We start from the raw sequence: 16,493 nt of genomic DNA on the forward strand, positions 1-16,493 counted from the left end.
GGTGAAGAGAGAGAGAGAGGCGGGGGGGTGAAGAGAGAGAGAGAGGCGGGGGGGTGAAGAGAGAGAGAGAGGCGGGGGGGTGAAGAGAGAGAGAGAGGCGGGGGGGTGAAGAGAGAGAGAGAGGCGGGGGGGTGAAGAGAGAGAGAGAGGCGGGGGGGGTGAAGAGAGAGAGAGAGGCGGGGGGGTGAAGAGAGAGAGAGAGGCGGGGGGGTGAAGAGAGAGAGAGAGGCGGGGGGGGGAGAGAGAGAGAGAGGCGGGGGGGTGAAGAGAGAGAGAGAGGCGGGGGGGGTGAAGAGAGAGAGAGAGGCGGGGGGGTGAAGAGAGAGAGAGAGGCGGGGGGGTGAAGAGAGAGAGAGAGGCGGGGGGGTGAAGAGAGAGAGAGAGAGAGAGGCGGGGGGGTGAAGAGAGAGAGAGAGGCGGGGGGGTGAAGAGAGAGAGAGAGGCGGGGGGGTGAAGAGAGAGAGAGAGGCGGGGGGGTGAAGAGAGAGAGAGAGGCGGGGGGGTGAAGAGAGAGAGAGAGGCGGGGGGGTGAAGAGAGAGAGAGAGGCGGGGGGGTGAAGAGAGAGAGAGAGGCGGGGGGGTGAAGAGAGAGAGAGAGGCGGGGGGGTGAAGAGAGAGAGAGAGGCGGGGGGGTGAAGAGAGAGAGAGAGGCGGGGGGGTGAAGAGAGAGAGAGAGGCGGGGGTGGGAGAGAGAGAGAGAGAGAGAGAGGCGGGGGTGAGAGAGAGAGAGAGAGAGAGAGAGAGGTGGGGGTGGGTGGGGGAGAGAGAGAGAGAGAGAGAGAGAGAGGCGGGGGGGGGGGGTGGGAAGAGAGAGGGAGAGAGGCGGGGAGGGAGGGAGAGAGAGTTAACCTGTCAGCATCTACTGTCAACCCCCCTAAGAATCTTGTATGTTTCAATGAGGTCACCGTTCCCTCTTCTAAACTCCAGAGAGTGTAGGCTCAATCTCCCCTCACAGGTAATACAACCCTCTCATCCCAGAGATTCATGAGCCCCATCGTCTAGAACAAAGGGTATCCAAAGTACAGTCTAGAACATAAGAAATAGGAGCAGGAGTAGGCCATACGGCCCCTCGAGCCTGCTCCGCCATTTAATACGATCATGGCTGATCTGATCATGGACTCGGCTCCACTTCCCTGCCCGCTCCCCATAACCCCTCATCCCCTCCGGTTAAGAAACTGTCTATCTCTGTCTTAAATTTCTTCAATGTCCCGTCGATGGACCTTTCCTTCCACCCCCACACCCCCACCGATCCTTGGCAATCTGGTCACAAAGCCCAGGCACATCTGCCTCAGTTTTGATCCTATTTCACAGTTTGTCCTGTTGATTTTCATGGGGCCTGAAGGTTGGCTGTTCTTGTGGCTACTGCCTCGTGAATCCTAAATCACAACACCCAGATCTGTTGGTAACATCGACTTGAGATGCATACAAACTGATGCGGAGTATGGACTTCAACTTTTGCATGTGGTCCCTCTTTTCCCCCCCCCCCGGCCCCCTGAAGGCGCCATGGTAGGCACCCGTGTCACTCACAAAGACAAACAACTTGGACAACTGTGATCTGTAAATGTTGAAGTTTGCCTCAATGTCTCCTTCGCAGGCGATACCGGAGAAATCAAGTCTGAAGTTCGTGAGCAGATCAATGCCAAGGTGGCTGAATGGAGAGAAGAGGGAAAAGCAGAGATAATCCCCGGGGTAAGTGCGCAGGGATTCAGTTCTGAGAGACGGGAACTCTGCATGTTGGTTTCCCCCCCCCAGTGTTTAGCACAATACCGCAATGTTCCTCAACACTGGCTTTCCTCATTGAGGGCATTGCATACTAAAAGTACAATGTGTTTACGTCTCTTGCCTTGGGTTTTTCTAGGTGCTGTTTATAGACGAAGTTCACATGCTGGACATTGAGTGCTTCTCTTTCCTAAACCGCGGTTTGGAGAGCGACATGGCCCCGGTGCTGATCATGGCAACAAACCGCGGGATAACCAGGTACGGCTACTCTCTGGATACGGGCTGTCCAAGCCTTCTGCCTGTGTGTAACCTCCTCCAGCCCCACAAACCTCCAAGATGTCTGTGCTCCTCTAATTCTGCCCTCTTGAGCATCCCTGATTATAATCGCTCCACCATCGGTGGCCGTGCCTTCTGTTGCCTGGGCCCCAAGCTCTGGAACTCCCTCCCTAAACCTCTCCGACTCTCTACCTCTCTTTCCTCCTTTAAGATGCTCCTTAAAACCTACCTCTTTGGCCAAGCTTTTGGTCACCCGCGCTGGTTTCTACTTATGCGGCTCGGTATCAAATTGTTTGTCTTGAAACACTGTTGTGAAGCGCCTTGGGATGTTTCACTATATTAAAGGCGCTATATAAATACAAGTTCTTGTGTGAGGCTTGTAGGTATGGAGTCTCGTGGCCACCGGTAAAGCTTAAGCCACGTTCCTATTAATTTGCAGATGTCTTAAGTTGCTGATGGTATCCGAGCTTGGTGTTCTGATTTTTGATTTAGACTGAAAATCAACAATATTGTGTTGAATTGTTTTCTTTCTGTTTGGGATCTGCCGTGGGATCTTTCACGTCCTGTTTGGTTTTGTTGCTGAAGTCGTGGTAGACCAGCGTACTTTGCCCGAGGTCTGTGGGCTCTGTGAGCACCCTGTGCCCACGAAATCGCGTCCCAGCATAGTCGGCACCTCCATGCGAGAAGGGAAGGGCAGCATTTCATTTAAAAAAAAAAAGAACGGCCATTCCATCCACGCTCAAAGTGAGCCTGAGCTGAGAGCGGTGTCCCTGCTCAGCCGCGCAGTCATTGGCAAGGTCCCGCGCAGGCCGCTCACTGGCTTTCACATTGTAGATACCGCGCAGCGCAAACATTTGGATGGGCCGCGCTCTGGGGGAGGCATGCCACGCAGGAGGCAGCGTCGCTCACGCACAACATCGGCTACTCGTCCTTGATGTCCTGAGAGGTTAAGGAGGATTTTTTAAAAAGCCTTCCGCTTAATGTCCTTTTTGTTTTTTAGAATCCGAGGTACAAACTACAAAAGCCCTCACGGAATTCCAATTGACTTACTGGATCGATTGGTGATCATCTCGACATCACCCTACAACGAGAAGGAAACAAAACAGATTCTGAAGATCAGGTGAGGCGTTCAGCATGTTGATCTGAAGACAAGCCAATGAGGGAGGACTGTGCCGCAGAATGGTAGGAGGTGGGTTTGTGATTGCTGTCCTCCAGCTCAGTCAACCTCCAGTCGTGGCCATCTCTGACGTGCTAGGAGAGGTCCTTGTACAGAGGGAGGGGGAATTCATTCGCTGAATTACCCTGTGTCTCATAGACTTGTACCTCCCGAGTAAGCTCTGCTCAAAAGTACTGCAACTGGCCTCACCACTGCTATAAGGAAGACTTGCATTTCTATAGCGCCTTTCACGATTACCGGACGTCTCAAAGCGCTTTAGAACAACAAAGTACTTTTGGAGTGTAGTCACTGTTGTAATGTGGGGAAACACGGCAGCCAATTTGTGCACGGCAAGCTCCCACAAACAGCACTGTGATGATGACCAGATAATCTGTTTTTGGTCTGTTCATTGAAGGATAAATATTGGCCAGGACACTGGGGATGACTTCCCTGCTCTTCACAAGAACACAAGAAATAGGAACAGGAGTAGGCTATTTGATCCCTCGAGCCTGCTCCACCATTCAATAAGATCATAGCTGATCTGATCATGGACTCAGCTCCGCTTCCCCACCTGCTCCCCATTACCCTTTATTCCCTTATCGCTCAAAAATATGTCTATCTCTGCCTTAAATATATTCAATGACCCAGCCTCCACAGCTCTCTGGAGCAGAGAATTCCACAGATTTACAACCCTCAGAGAAGAAATTCCTCCTCGCCTCAGTTTTAAATGGGCGGCCCCTTATTCTGAGAATATGCCCCCCTAGTTTTAGTTTCCCTATGAGTGGAGATATACTCTCTGCATCCAACTTGTCCAGCCCTCTCATTATCTTACATGTTTCGATAAGATCACACCTCATTCTTCTGAACTTCAATGAGTATAGACCCAACCTACTCAACCTATCTTCATAAGTCAACCACCTCATCTCCTGAATTAACCTAGTGAACCTTCTCTGAACAGCCTCCAATGCAAGTATATGCTTACTTAAATACGAAGACCGAAACTGTATGCAGTACTCCAGGTGTGGCCTCACCAATACCCTGTACAGTTATAGCAGGACTTCTCTGCTTTTATACTCTATCCCCTTTGCAATAAAGGCCAACATTCCATTTGCCTTCCTGATTACTTGCTGTACCTGCATACTAACTTTTTGTGTTTCATGCACAAGGACCCCCAGGTCCCTCTGTACTAAAGCACTTTGCAATTTTTCTCCATTGAAATTATAATCAGCTTTTCAATTTTTTCTTCCAAAGTGGATAGCCTCACATTTTCCTACATTATACACTCATCTGCCAAATTTTTGCCCACTCACATTTGCAGATTTTTTGTGTCCCCTCAGTTTGCTTTCCCACCCATCTTTGTATCATCAGCAACCTTGGCTACATTACACTTGGTCCCTTCATCCAAGTCATTATTATAGATTGTAAATAGTTGAGGCCCCAGCACCGATCCCTAGTTACTGTTTGCCAACCAAAAAATTGACCCGTTTATCCCGACTCTCTGTTTTTTGTTAGTCAGCCAATCTTCAGTCCATGCTAATATATTGCCCCCCAACCCCGTGAACTTTTATCTTGTGCACTAGCCTTTTATGTGGCACCTTATCGAATGCCTTCTGAAAATCCAAATACACCACATCCACTGGTTCCCCCTTATCCACCCTGCTTGTTAGATCCTCGAAGAACTCTAGCAAATTTGTCAAACATGATTTCCCTTTCATGTCATGGGATCTTTTACATCCACCTGAGAGGGCAGATGGGGCCTCGGTTTAATGTCTCATCTGAAAGACGGCACCTCTGACAGTGCGGCGCTCCCTCAGCACTGCACTGGGAGTGTCAGCCTAGATTGATGTGCTCAACTCCTGGGAGTGCGACTTGAACCCACAACCTTCTGATTCAGTGGAGAGTGTGCTGCCCACTGAACCACTACTTGGTTAAGGAAGGGCGTTTGGGTCAGATACTGGAGGGCTGGACATAGTGCAGGATCTGTACTCTGGCAGGAGTCAATGCCTTCAGGAGATTGGAGAAAACAATTCCACAACTTGTTAACGCGCTGAAGGAGCTGACTGATTCAAGAAACACTTAAACGGAGTCCGTCACAAAGTTAAGATGGCGTAGAAAGGGTGCTGTGAGGGGTGCTGAAATAGCATTGACATTGTCACTTGGGTTGAGAAGGAAGGTGGAAACGTGACGTTGGCCCGATACTACTCATTTTCACCTCATAGGAATAGAAACAGGGCATTCAGCCGCTGGAGCTTGTTCCGCCATTCAGTGAGATCATGGCTGATCTATATCCTAATAGTCTAGCCGCCTTGGCTCCGTACCCCTTAATGCCCTTAGCTAGCAAACAACAATTGTTCTCGGATTTCAAATTTATTAATTGAGAAAACATTTACTGCTTTTGTGAAAGAGAGTGAGAAAGTGTTTCCTAACTTCTCTTCTGAATGGTCTACCTCTGATTTTAAGCCCCTTGTCCTAGACTTCTGCAGCAGCGGGAAAACATTTCTATCTCCTCTACCCTATCGATTCCTTTCAAAGCCTCAATCAGATCAATCCATAACCTCGACCTTCTATATTCCAGGGGGTTATATGTATTTCCATTTCCTAAAAGAAAACTTAAAATCCAAGATAAGAATTGGAGCAGGAGTCGGCCATTCACCCCTTTGAGCCTGCTCCGCCATTCAATAAGATCAGGGCTGATCTTCGACCTCAACTCCACTTTCCTGCACTATCCCCATATCCCTCGATTCCCTTAATATTCAAAAATTTATCGATCTTGGTCTTGAATATACTCGACCCTCGTCATCAGGAAGCACAAAGTAAGCGACGGGGTGTAGGTGCGACCTGTCGCTGGCTCAGTGTTGCCCCTATCGCTCTAATTGGACGTGGAGGATTGTAGTCTTTGTGATCATGTCAGATTTGCAGCACATTTTAGTTCTTGGTCTCTACCCCACAGTGTGACATAGTGCTGATAAACTGTGGGAGAATAACACGCAGGGTGCTGATACAGAGCTTCTCGTATTACCATCAGCTCCATCCTGTACCGTGATTACAATTCTATTCCCTCCATTTTAATTTGCAGAGCAAGCTGCCAGGAAGAATTGGGCTTCTAAGGCAACAACTTTGTCCTTGACTTTCTTTGGGCTCTTGCGTATTCTGTCTCCATTCAGTGTAGCCTGGTAACCCAGCCAAGGTCATCAGCTCATCATCAGAGTAACAGTACACACTGGAGTTCATACATAGATCTGTTTGTTTGTGGCACAGCGAACTGATGTATTTCATTTGCAGATGGAGTATAATGTTGGAAAGTGTGAGGTCATGCACTTTGGCAGAAAAAAATCAAAGAGCAAGTTATTATTTAAATTGAGAAAGATTGCAAAGTGCTGCAGTACAACAAGACCTGGGGGTACTGTTGCATGAAACACAAAAGGATAGTATGCACGTACAGCAAGTGATCAGGAAGGCCAATAGAATCTTGACCTTTATTGCAAAGGAGATGGAGTATAAAAGCAGGGAGTATAAAAGCCTTGTTACAGTTATACAGGGTATTGGTGAGTACTGCATGCAGTTTTGGTTTCCATATTTACGAAAGGATATACTTGCTTTGGAGGCAGTTCAGAGAAGGTTCAATAGGTTGATTCCAGGGATGAGGGGGTTGACTTATGAGGAAAGGTTGAGTAGGTTGGGCCTCTACTCATTGGAATTCAGAAGAATGAGAGGTGATCTTATCGAAATGTATAAGATTATGAGGGGGTTTGACAAGATGAATGCAGAGAGGATGTTTCCACTGATGGGGGCGGCTAGAACTAGAGGGCATGATCTTCGAATAAGGGGCCGCCCATTTAAAACTGATGAGAAATTTCTTCTGAGGGTTGGAAATTTGTGGAATTCGCTGCCTCAGAGAGCGGTGGAAGCTGGGGCATTGAATAAATTTAAGACAGAAATAGACAGTTTCTTAAATGATAAGGGGATAAGGGGTTATGGGGAGCTGGCAGGGAAGTGGAGCTGAGTCCATGATCAGATCAGCCATGATCTTATTGAATGGCGGAGCAGGCTCGAAGGGTCGTATGGCCTACTCCTGCTCCTATTTCTTATGTTCTTATTATCTGGTTGAGGAAGAGTGTTTTCCAAATGGAGCCACTTTCGTTCCGTGTACGCAAACAAAGGAAAATACGATTGTTATTATTAACTAATATATTAGCAAGGCCATTAAGAAAAATGCAACCAAGCTCGAGGGTTTATTTCTAGAGGTATAGAATTGAAAAGTAGGGAAGTTGTGCTAAACCTGTATCGAACCTTGGTTAGACAACACTTGGAGTACTGCGTACAGTTCTGGTCGCCATATAAAAAGGATATAGAGGCACTGGAGAGGGTGCAGACAAGATTACAAAATTCTACCTGAAATGCGAGGTTAAACATAATCGAGAAAGGATGAACAGGCTGGGTCTCTTTTTTTTTTTGTTGAAAAAAAATGGCTGAGGGGTGACCTAATAGAGATCTTTAAAATTACGAAAGGTTTTGATAGAGTGGCTACAGAGAAAGTGTTTCCACTTGTGATGAAGAGCATAACTAGAGGCCATCAATATAAGATAGTCACCAAGAAACCCAATGGGGAATTCAGGAGTAACTTCTTTACCCAGAGAAACATAGAAACATAGAAAATAGGTGCAGGAGTAGGCCATTCGGCCCTTCTAGCCTGCACCGCCATTCAATGAGTTCATGGCTGAACATTCAACTTCAGTACCCCATTCCTGCTTTCTCGCCATACCCCTTGATCCCCCTAGTATTAAGGACCTCATCTAACTCCTTTTTGAATATATTTAGTGAATTGGCCTCAACAACTTTCTGTGGTAGAGAATTCCACAGGTTCACCACTCTCTGGGTGAAGAAGTTCCTCCGCATCTCAGTCCTAAATGGCTTACCCCTTATCCTTAGACTGTGACCTCTGGTTCTGGACTTCCCCAACATTGGGAACATTCTTCCTGCATCTAACCTGTCTAACCCCGTCAGAATTTTATATGTTTCTATGAGGTCCCCTCTCATTCTTCTGAACTCCAGTGAATACAAGCCCAGTTGATCCAGTCTTTCTTGATAGGTCAGTCCCGCCATCCCGGGAATCAGTCTGGTGAACCTTCGCTGCACTCCCTCAATAGCAAGAATGTCCTTCCTCAGGTTAGGAGACCAAAACTGTACACAATACTCCAGGTGTGGCCTCACCAATGCCCTGTACAACTGTAGCAACACCTCCCTGCCCCTGTACTCAAATCCCCTTGCTATGAAGGCCAACATGCCATTTGCTTTCTTAACCGCCTGCTGCACCTGCATGCCAACCTTCAATGACTGATGTACCATGACACCCAGGTCTCTTTGCACCTCCCCTTTTCCTAATCTGTCACCATTCAGATAATAGTCTGTCTCTCTGTTTTTACCACCAAAGTGGATAACCTCACATTTATCCACATTATACTTCATCTGCCATGCATTTGCCCACTCACCTAACCTATCCAAGTCGCTCTGCAGCCTCACAGCATCCTCCTCGCAGCTCACACTGCCACCCAACTTAGTGTCATCTGCAAATTTGGAGATACTACATTTAATCCCCTCATCTAAATCATTAATGTACAGTGTAAACAGCTGGGGCCCCAGCACAGAACCTTGCGGTACCCCACTAGTCACTGCCTGCCATTCTGAAAAGTACCCATTTACTCCTACTCTTTGCTTCCTGTCTGACAACCAGTTCTCAATCCATGTCAGTACACTACCCCCAATCCCATGTGCTCTAACTTTGCACATCAATCTCTTGTGTGGGACCTTGTCAAACGCCTTCTGAAAGTCCAAATATACCACATCAACTGGTTCTCCCTTATCCACTCTACTGGAAACATCCTCAAAAAATTCCAGAAGATTTGTCAAGCATGATTTCCCTTTCACAAATCCATGCTGACTTGGACCTATCATGTCACCTCTTTCCAAATGCACTGCTATGACATCCTTAATAATTGATTCCATCATTTTACCCACTACCGATGTCAGGCTGACCGGTCTATAATTCCCTGATTTCTCTCTCCCTCCTTTTTTAAAAAGTGGGGTTACATTGGCTACCCTCCACTCCATAGGAACTGATCCAGAGTCAATGGAATGTTGGAAAATGACTGTCAACGCATCCACTATTTCCAAGGCCACCTCCTTAAGTACTCTGGGATGCAGTCCATCAGGCCCTGGGGATTTATCGGCCTTCAATCCCATCAATTTCCCCAACACAATTTCCCGGCTAATAAGGATTTCCCTCAGTTCCTCCTCCTTACTAGACCCCCCGACCCCTTTTATAACCGGAAGGTTGTTCGTGTCCTCCTTCGTGAATACCGGGGTGAGAATGTGGAACTCGCTGCCACAGGGAGGGGTTGAGGCGAATAGTATCGATGCATTTAAGGGGAGGCTGGACAAGGATATGAGGGAGAAGGGAATAGAGGGTTACACTGATAGATTTAGATGAGGAAAGACAGGAGGAGGCTCGAGCGGAGCATGAACGCCGGCGTGAACTGGTTGGGTCGAATGGGGCGTGGACTGGTTGGGTCGAATGGCCTGTTTCTGTGCCGCATATCCGGTGTAATCCGATTTAATAAAATAAAGAGGAATTGGCGGAGTGGGGTTAGTTTGGAATTTGCAGGTTTTTAATAGTGCGGAGACTTTCCATCTAAATGTTGTTTCCCCTGTGTACAGGTGCGAAGAGGAGGATGTGGAGATGGGTGAGGATGCATACACAGTCCTGACCCGGATCGGTTTGGAGACGTCGCTCCGGTATTCCATCCAGCTGATCACTGCGGCTCACCTCGTCTGCAAGAAGCGCAAGGTAAACTGTGAGCGGACACGCTTTCTAAAAGCTCATTTTTCCTCCGCTTTGTTTTTCTTTCTTTGTCTCCTTCTTGTCATCATTGAGATGAGAAATGTTAGTTAGTGCTGGGGAAATTGATCACGTCCCCTTTTGGGCAGCCAGTATCAGCATCAAGCACTCTCTGGGTCAGGTACAGACGATTAGATGCAAAGTTTAAAAAAAAACACACAGACTTGCATTTATATAGCGCCTGTCACGACCACCAGACATCTCAAAGCGCTTAACAGCCAATGAAGTACTTTTGAAGTGTAGTCACTGTTGTAATGTGGGAAACGCGGCAGCCAATTTGGGCACGGCAAGCTCCCACAAACAGCAATGTGGTAATGACCCAGATAATCTGTTTTTTGTTATGTTGATTGAGGGATAAATATTGGCCCCAGGACACTGGGGATAACTCCCCCTGCTCGTCTTCGAAATAGGACCTTTCGTGTCCACCTGAGAGAGCAGACGGGACCTTGGTTTAACGTCTCATCCGAAAGGCAGCTTTGCACTGGGTTGTCAGCCAAGATTCTGTGGTCTCCAATCCCTGGAGTGGGACTTGAACCTACAACCTTCTGACTCAGAGGCGAGAGTGCTGCCCACTGAGACACGGCTGATACTGTCCTCCAATAAAGCTCTTCCTATTCCCCCCCCCCCCCAACATTGTGCCTCAACCCCAACTGAAGAAAAGCACCCCTTTTTATTGTGATGTTGTTCCATTTCCCACATCATCCATCCTGTTGCCTCTCTCAAATTAGTACAGAATATGGGGAAATTAAGAGATTACAAAACTCATTTGAAGTGGGTGGGCTGTGCAGCCAGCAAAGTTAAAACTTTCATCTCATTGGTGTGGATGGGTTTGAATCCCAGGGGTGAAAAATCTCCATCTCACTCGCTGCGTCAACTGGTCCGTTCCTCTTTCTACCCCTCGCCCCAATTTCCTCTGGTCTCTTGGTTCTCGTAACAGCTGTGTCCTCTTTTGTTTGCGCCAGGGAACGGAGGTGCAAGTGGATGATATTAAGCGGGTTTACTCCCTCTTCCTGGACGAGTCGCGCTCCACGCAGTACATGAAAGAATACCAGGATGCCTTCATGTTCAACGAAATGAGTGAGTTCAGTCCTGCGGCTGCGAATCAGTAACGGGTGAAATTGCAGCTGTCGCCATCTCGAGGGTGAGGATATTGTCCGTCACCCTCTCCGCTGGAGTCCAGGTCATATAAAATAAAATACAGTACGGTGCTGTGGTGGCACAGTACCTCGCTGTAGCAACTATGCCAAGCACAGCACTGACATGGGTATGTTCCTCTCCCAATGATCCCTCATGTGGTACACTTCCCCCAATCCATTAGGAGAAAGACGTAAGAAATAGGAGCAGGAGTCGGCCATTCGCCCCCCCCCCCCCCCCCCCGTGCCTACTCTGCCATTCAGTAAGATCACGGCGGATCTGATCTTGGCCTCAATTCCACTTCCCCGCCCGCTCGCCATAACCCTTGACTCCCTTTATCATTCAAAAATCTGGACACCAATTGTCATTTATTTTTTTGAATTAATTTCGCGCTTGCATCCGTTCTGGGGACCTGGGCAAAGCCGCCACTCCCGACGCCCGTCCCGAGCTGCCCTAAGTCGGTGATGGTGGGCCTTCTCCTTGTCGCGCCTCAGCCCTTGTGCTGACGATGCTCCCGCAGTGCCGATCAGGTGGGATTTTGATCCAGTGCTGATGAAGGAAACACAAGTGTCTGTCCAAAGGCAGGGTGGTGCTTGACGGGGAGCTGATTATATTCCGTGGTATTGCTCCTTGGTGGTAGAGGCCGAGAGGTGCTGTGGGTTGAAACAAGTTTGGTGAGCTGTCGACCACTGCACACTAACAGGGGCACTAATCAAGCTAAAAGCTGTGTTCTGAATGGTGCCGAGCTTGTTGAGTGTTATTGCAGCTACACCATCTCGTAAGTGGTGAGTATTCAATTGCACTTCCAAAGTGAGAGACTTTGAGGACTCCGGACATGGGCCACTTGCCACATAACATCCAGCTTCTGCTCTTTTAGCCACAGGGTTAATATGACTGCTCTAATTAAGCTTCTGATCAGTGGTGACCAATGTTCCCTTTAAGCTGGACGGCTGTGCAGTGCCCTGAAGGTCCCGCGCAGTCGGTGAGCCGACTTTTAAATAGAAAAACTGCGCATGCGTAAAATTTTGAATGGCCTGCACAGCCTGTTAAAGGGGCCACGTGGGCCAAAAAAATTTAGTGAGAACTTTAGTGGTGACCCCAGGATGGTGCTGTTGAAAATGCAGACACTGTGGTTGATCATTTTCTTTTTGGAGATTTATCATTGCCTGGCACTTCATAGAATCGTAGAAATTTACAGCACGGAAAGAGGCCATGTCGGCTCATCGTGTCTGCGCCGGCCGACAAAGAGCTACCCAGCCTAATCCCACTTTCCAGCTCTCGGTCCATAGCCCTGTAGGTTACAGCACTTCAAGTGCACATCCAAGTACTTTTTAAATGTGGTGAGGGTTTCTGCCTCTACCATCCTTTCAGGCAGTGAGTTCCAAATCCACACCACCCTCAATTTCCCTGCTCATCATCTCTACTACACCTACAAATTACTTTAAATCTATGTCCCCCGGTTGTTGACCCCTCCGCCAAGGGAAGTAGATCTGTCCTATCCACTCTATCTAGGCCCCTCATAATTATACAACTTAATAATGTTAAGATGTCTAATAATGTTAAAGACAAATTTAAAAGCATCGTATCTGAATGCACGAAGCATCTGTAATAAGGTAGATGATTCAACAGCGCAAATAGATGTAAACGGATACGATATAGTTGCAATTACGGAGACATGGTTGCAGAGTGACCAGGGTTGGAAACTGAATATCCAGGGATATTTGATATTTAGGAAGAACAAGCAAAAAGGAAGAGGGGGTGATGTGGTGTTGTTAGTAAAGGATGAAATCAGAGCAATAGTGAGAAAGGATATTGGCTCAGAAAATCAAGATGTAGAATCAGTCTGGATGGAGCTAAGGAGCACCAAGGGGCAAAAAAACATTGGAGGCCTATAGACAACTCTCACCAAACAGTAGTGGTAGTGTAGGGGATGGCGTCAAACAGAAAATTAGAGATGCATGTAGCAAGGGTACTACAATAATCGTAGGTGACTTTAATCTAGATATAGATTGGCCAAACCAAATAATACTGTGGCAGATGAATTCCTGGAGTGTGTACGAGATGGATTTTTTAGACCAGTATGTTGAGGAACCTACTGGGGAACAGGCTATCCTAGATTGGGTATTGTGTAACGAGAAGGGGTTAATTAACAGTCTTGTTGTGCGGAGTCCTTTTTGGGAAGAGTGACCATAACATGATTGAATTCTTTATTAAGATGGAAAGTGAAGTAGTCCAATCCGACTCTAGAGTCCTAAATCTAAACAAAGGAAACTACGAAGGTATGAGGAGTGAATTGGCTATGATGGATTGGGAGGATTCATTAAAAGGCATGACAGTGAATAGGCAATGGTTAATATTTAAAGAACGAATGCATGAATTGCAACAGTTATACATTCCTTTCTGACGTAAAAACACAAAAGGAAAAGTGGCCTAACCATGGCTAACAAAAGAAATTAAGGATAGTATTAGATCCAAAGAGGAGTTATACAAAGTTGCCAGAAAAAGTAGCAAGCCTGAGGATTGGGAGCAGTTTTAGAATTCAGCAAAAAAGGACCAAGAGATTGACTAAGAGGGGAAAAATAGAGTATGAGAATAAACTTGTAAGGAACATTAAAAACCGACTGCAAAAGTTTCTACAAGTACGTAAAAAGAAAAAGATTAGTGAAGACAAATGTAGGTCCTTTACAGGCAGAAATGGGAGAATTTGTAATGGCGAACAAGGAAATGGCAGAACAATTAAATAAATACTTTGGTTCTGTCTTCACGGAAGAGGACACAAATAACATCCCAGAAATGCAAGGGAACCAAGGGTCTAGTGAGCAAGAGGCATTAAAGGAAATGATTATTAGTAAGAAAATAGTGCTGGAGAAACAAATGGGACTGAAGGCCGATAAATCCCCAGGGCCTGGTGATCTGCATCCCAGAGTACTAAAAGAGGTAGCCATGGAAATAGTGGGATGCATTGGTTGTCATCTTCCAAAATTCTATAGATTATGGAACAGTTCCTGCAGATTGGAGGATGGCAAATGTAACCCCACTATTTTTAAAAAAAGGAGGGAGAGAGAAAACTGGGAACTACAGACCAGTTGACCTAACATCAGTAGTAGGTAAAATGCTAGAGTCTATTATAAAGGATGTGATAACAGCATACTTAGATAATATCACACAGTCAACATGGATTTATAAAAATAAAATCATGTTTAACAAACTTACTGGAGTTTTTTGAGAATGTAACTGGTAAAATAGATAAGGGAGAACCAGTGGATGTAGTGTATTTAGATTTTCAGAAGGCCTTTGATAAAGTCCCACATAAGAGGTTAGTGTGCAAAATTAAAGCACATAGGATTAGGGGTAATGTATTGGCATGGATTCAAAATTGATTAACTGACAGGAAACAGAGAGTAGGAATAAATGGGTGTTTATCGGGGGTGGTGGGCTGTGACTAGTGGGGTACCACAGGGTTCAGTGCTTGGGCCCCAGCTAGTCACAATATATATACATGATTTGGATGAGGGAACCATATGTAATATTTCCAAGTTTGCTGACGACACAAAACTAGGTGTGATTGTGAATTGTGAGGAGGATGCAAAGATGCTGCAAGGCGATTTAGATAGGTTGAGTGAGTGGGTAACCACATGGCAGATGCATCATAACATGGATAAATGTGAAGTTATCAACTTTGGTAGGAAAAACATAAGGACAAAGTATTATTTAAATGGTGTTGGCTTGGGAAGTGTCGGTGTACAAGATCCTTGTACACCAGTCAGTGAAAGCAAACATGCCGGTGCAGCAAGCAGTTAGGAAGGCAAATGGCGTCGTTGCAAGAGGATTTGAGTACAGGAGCAAGGATGTCTTACAACAGTTATACAGGGCCCTGGTGAGACCGCACCTGGAGTATTGTGTGCAGTTTTGGTCTCCTTACCTAAGAAAGCATATACTTGTCATAGAGGGAGTGCAGCGAAGGTTCACCAGACTGATTCCTGGGATGGCAGGACTGTCGTATGAGGAGAGATTGGGTCGACTGGGCCTGTATTCACTGGAGTTTAGAAGAATGAGAGGGGATCTCATTGAAACGTATACAATTCTGACTGGGTTGGATAGACTGGATGAGGGGAGGCTGTTTCCCCTGGCTGGGAAGTCTAGAACAAGGGGTCACAGTCTCAGGATATGGGGTAGGAAATTTAGGACCGAGATGAGGAGAAATGTTTTCACTCAGAGGGTGGTGAACCTGTGGAATTCTCTACCACAGCAGGCTGTAGAGGCCAAGTCACTGAATATATTTAAGAGGGAGATAGATAGATTTCTAGACACAAGACATCAAGGGGTATGGAAAAAGCGGGAATATGGCGTTGAGATAGAGGATCGGCCATGATCATATTGAATGGCGGTGCAGACTCGAAGGGCCGAATGGCCTGCTGCTGCTCCTATTTTCTATGTTCCAAAGAAATAACCCCAGCCTATCCAATCTTTCCTCGTAGCTAAAATTCTCCAGTCCAGACAACATACTTGTAAATCTCCTCTGTACCCTCTCTCGTGCAATCACATCTTTCCTGTAATGTGGTGACCAGAACTGCACGCAGTACTCTAGCTGTGATCTAACTAGTGTTTTAGAGTGTAACGAGCACTTAGTGAGGTGCAGGACCTTGAAACTGGGGAAAGGTAGTCTTTCCAGTTTGGAGATTGTGTTGACATAAAGCAGTCAGATAAGATTAGATCGGATGCAGCACAGAGATCCCACTACTCCCATTTCTGTATCTTAGCCCCAACCTCAAACGAGTTGCCATCCACGTCACCAGTTTCCCTTCCCCAAGGCATCTCGTGGCCTCTGAATGAGATTGCCAGTTCACTTCCAAGTAACACTGAATTAGGCACAGTTTAGTGCAGTGGACTGCTGCCCAGGAGGTAATGGGTTCAGAGAACCCAGTCAGCAGACAGGAAGCTTTCATTCCATTATTTTTTTAGGCTGGATTTGGATTCGAATCCAACAGTTAAAAGCCAAGATCTAACCCACTGCCCCTGAAAATGGGATCAAGGAAGGATGGAAAAATCTAGAGGCCGATCGCTATCGAGCGACTCCTAGCAGCCGTTTGCAGCTTGGCAGAGGCCTGAGGGCAGTCTGACCTGAGCCTCGGGAAAGGACATGTAGTGGGACTGGGACGAGAAATATTTCAGTGTTATTGAAAGAAATAAGCAGAAAGGCTTGCATTTATATAAGCGCCTTTCATGACCACCAGACATCTCAAAGTGCTTTACAGCCAATGAAGTACATTTGGAGAGCAGTAATGTGGGAAACGCAATTTGCACACAGCAAGC

General features: G+C 46.7%; 1 protein-coding gene across 3 annotated transcripts in view; it reads left to right on the forward strand.

The window, feature by feature from the left end:
• Positions 1 to 16,493, forward strand: part of ruvbl2 (RuvB-like AAA ATPase 2) — a 41,686-nt gene that overhangs the window by 17,085 nt on the left and 8,108 nt on the right. For all 3 annotated transcript variants that reach the window (XM_070861793.1, XM_070861792.1, XM_070861794.1), the window contains exons 10-14: positions 1,595 to 1,689; positions 1,859 to 1,977; positions 2,996 to 3,115; positions 9,866 to 9,995; positions 11,009 to 11,123. In XM_070861793.1, coding sequence (XP_070717894.1) covers positions 1,595 to 1,689; positions 1,859 to 1,977; positions 2,996 to 3,115; positions 9,866 to 9,995; positions 11,009 to 11,123 — 579 coding nt within the window. The remainder of the gene's footprint in view (positions 1 to 1,594; positions 1,690 to 1,858; positions 1,978 to 2,995; positions 3,116 to 9,865; positions 9,996 to 11,008; positions 11,124 to 16,493) is intronic.

The sequence above is a fragment of the Pristiophorus japonicus genome, chromosome 19, assembly GCF_044704955.1.
Source record: "Pristiophorus japonicus isolate sPriJap1 chromosome 19, sPriJap1.hap1, whole genome shotgun sequence".
Lineage (NCBI taxonomy): Eukaryota > Metazoa > Chordata > Chondrichthyes > Pristiophoridae > Pristiophorus > Pristiophorus japonicus.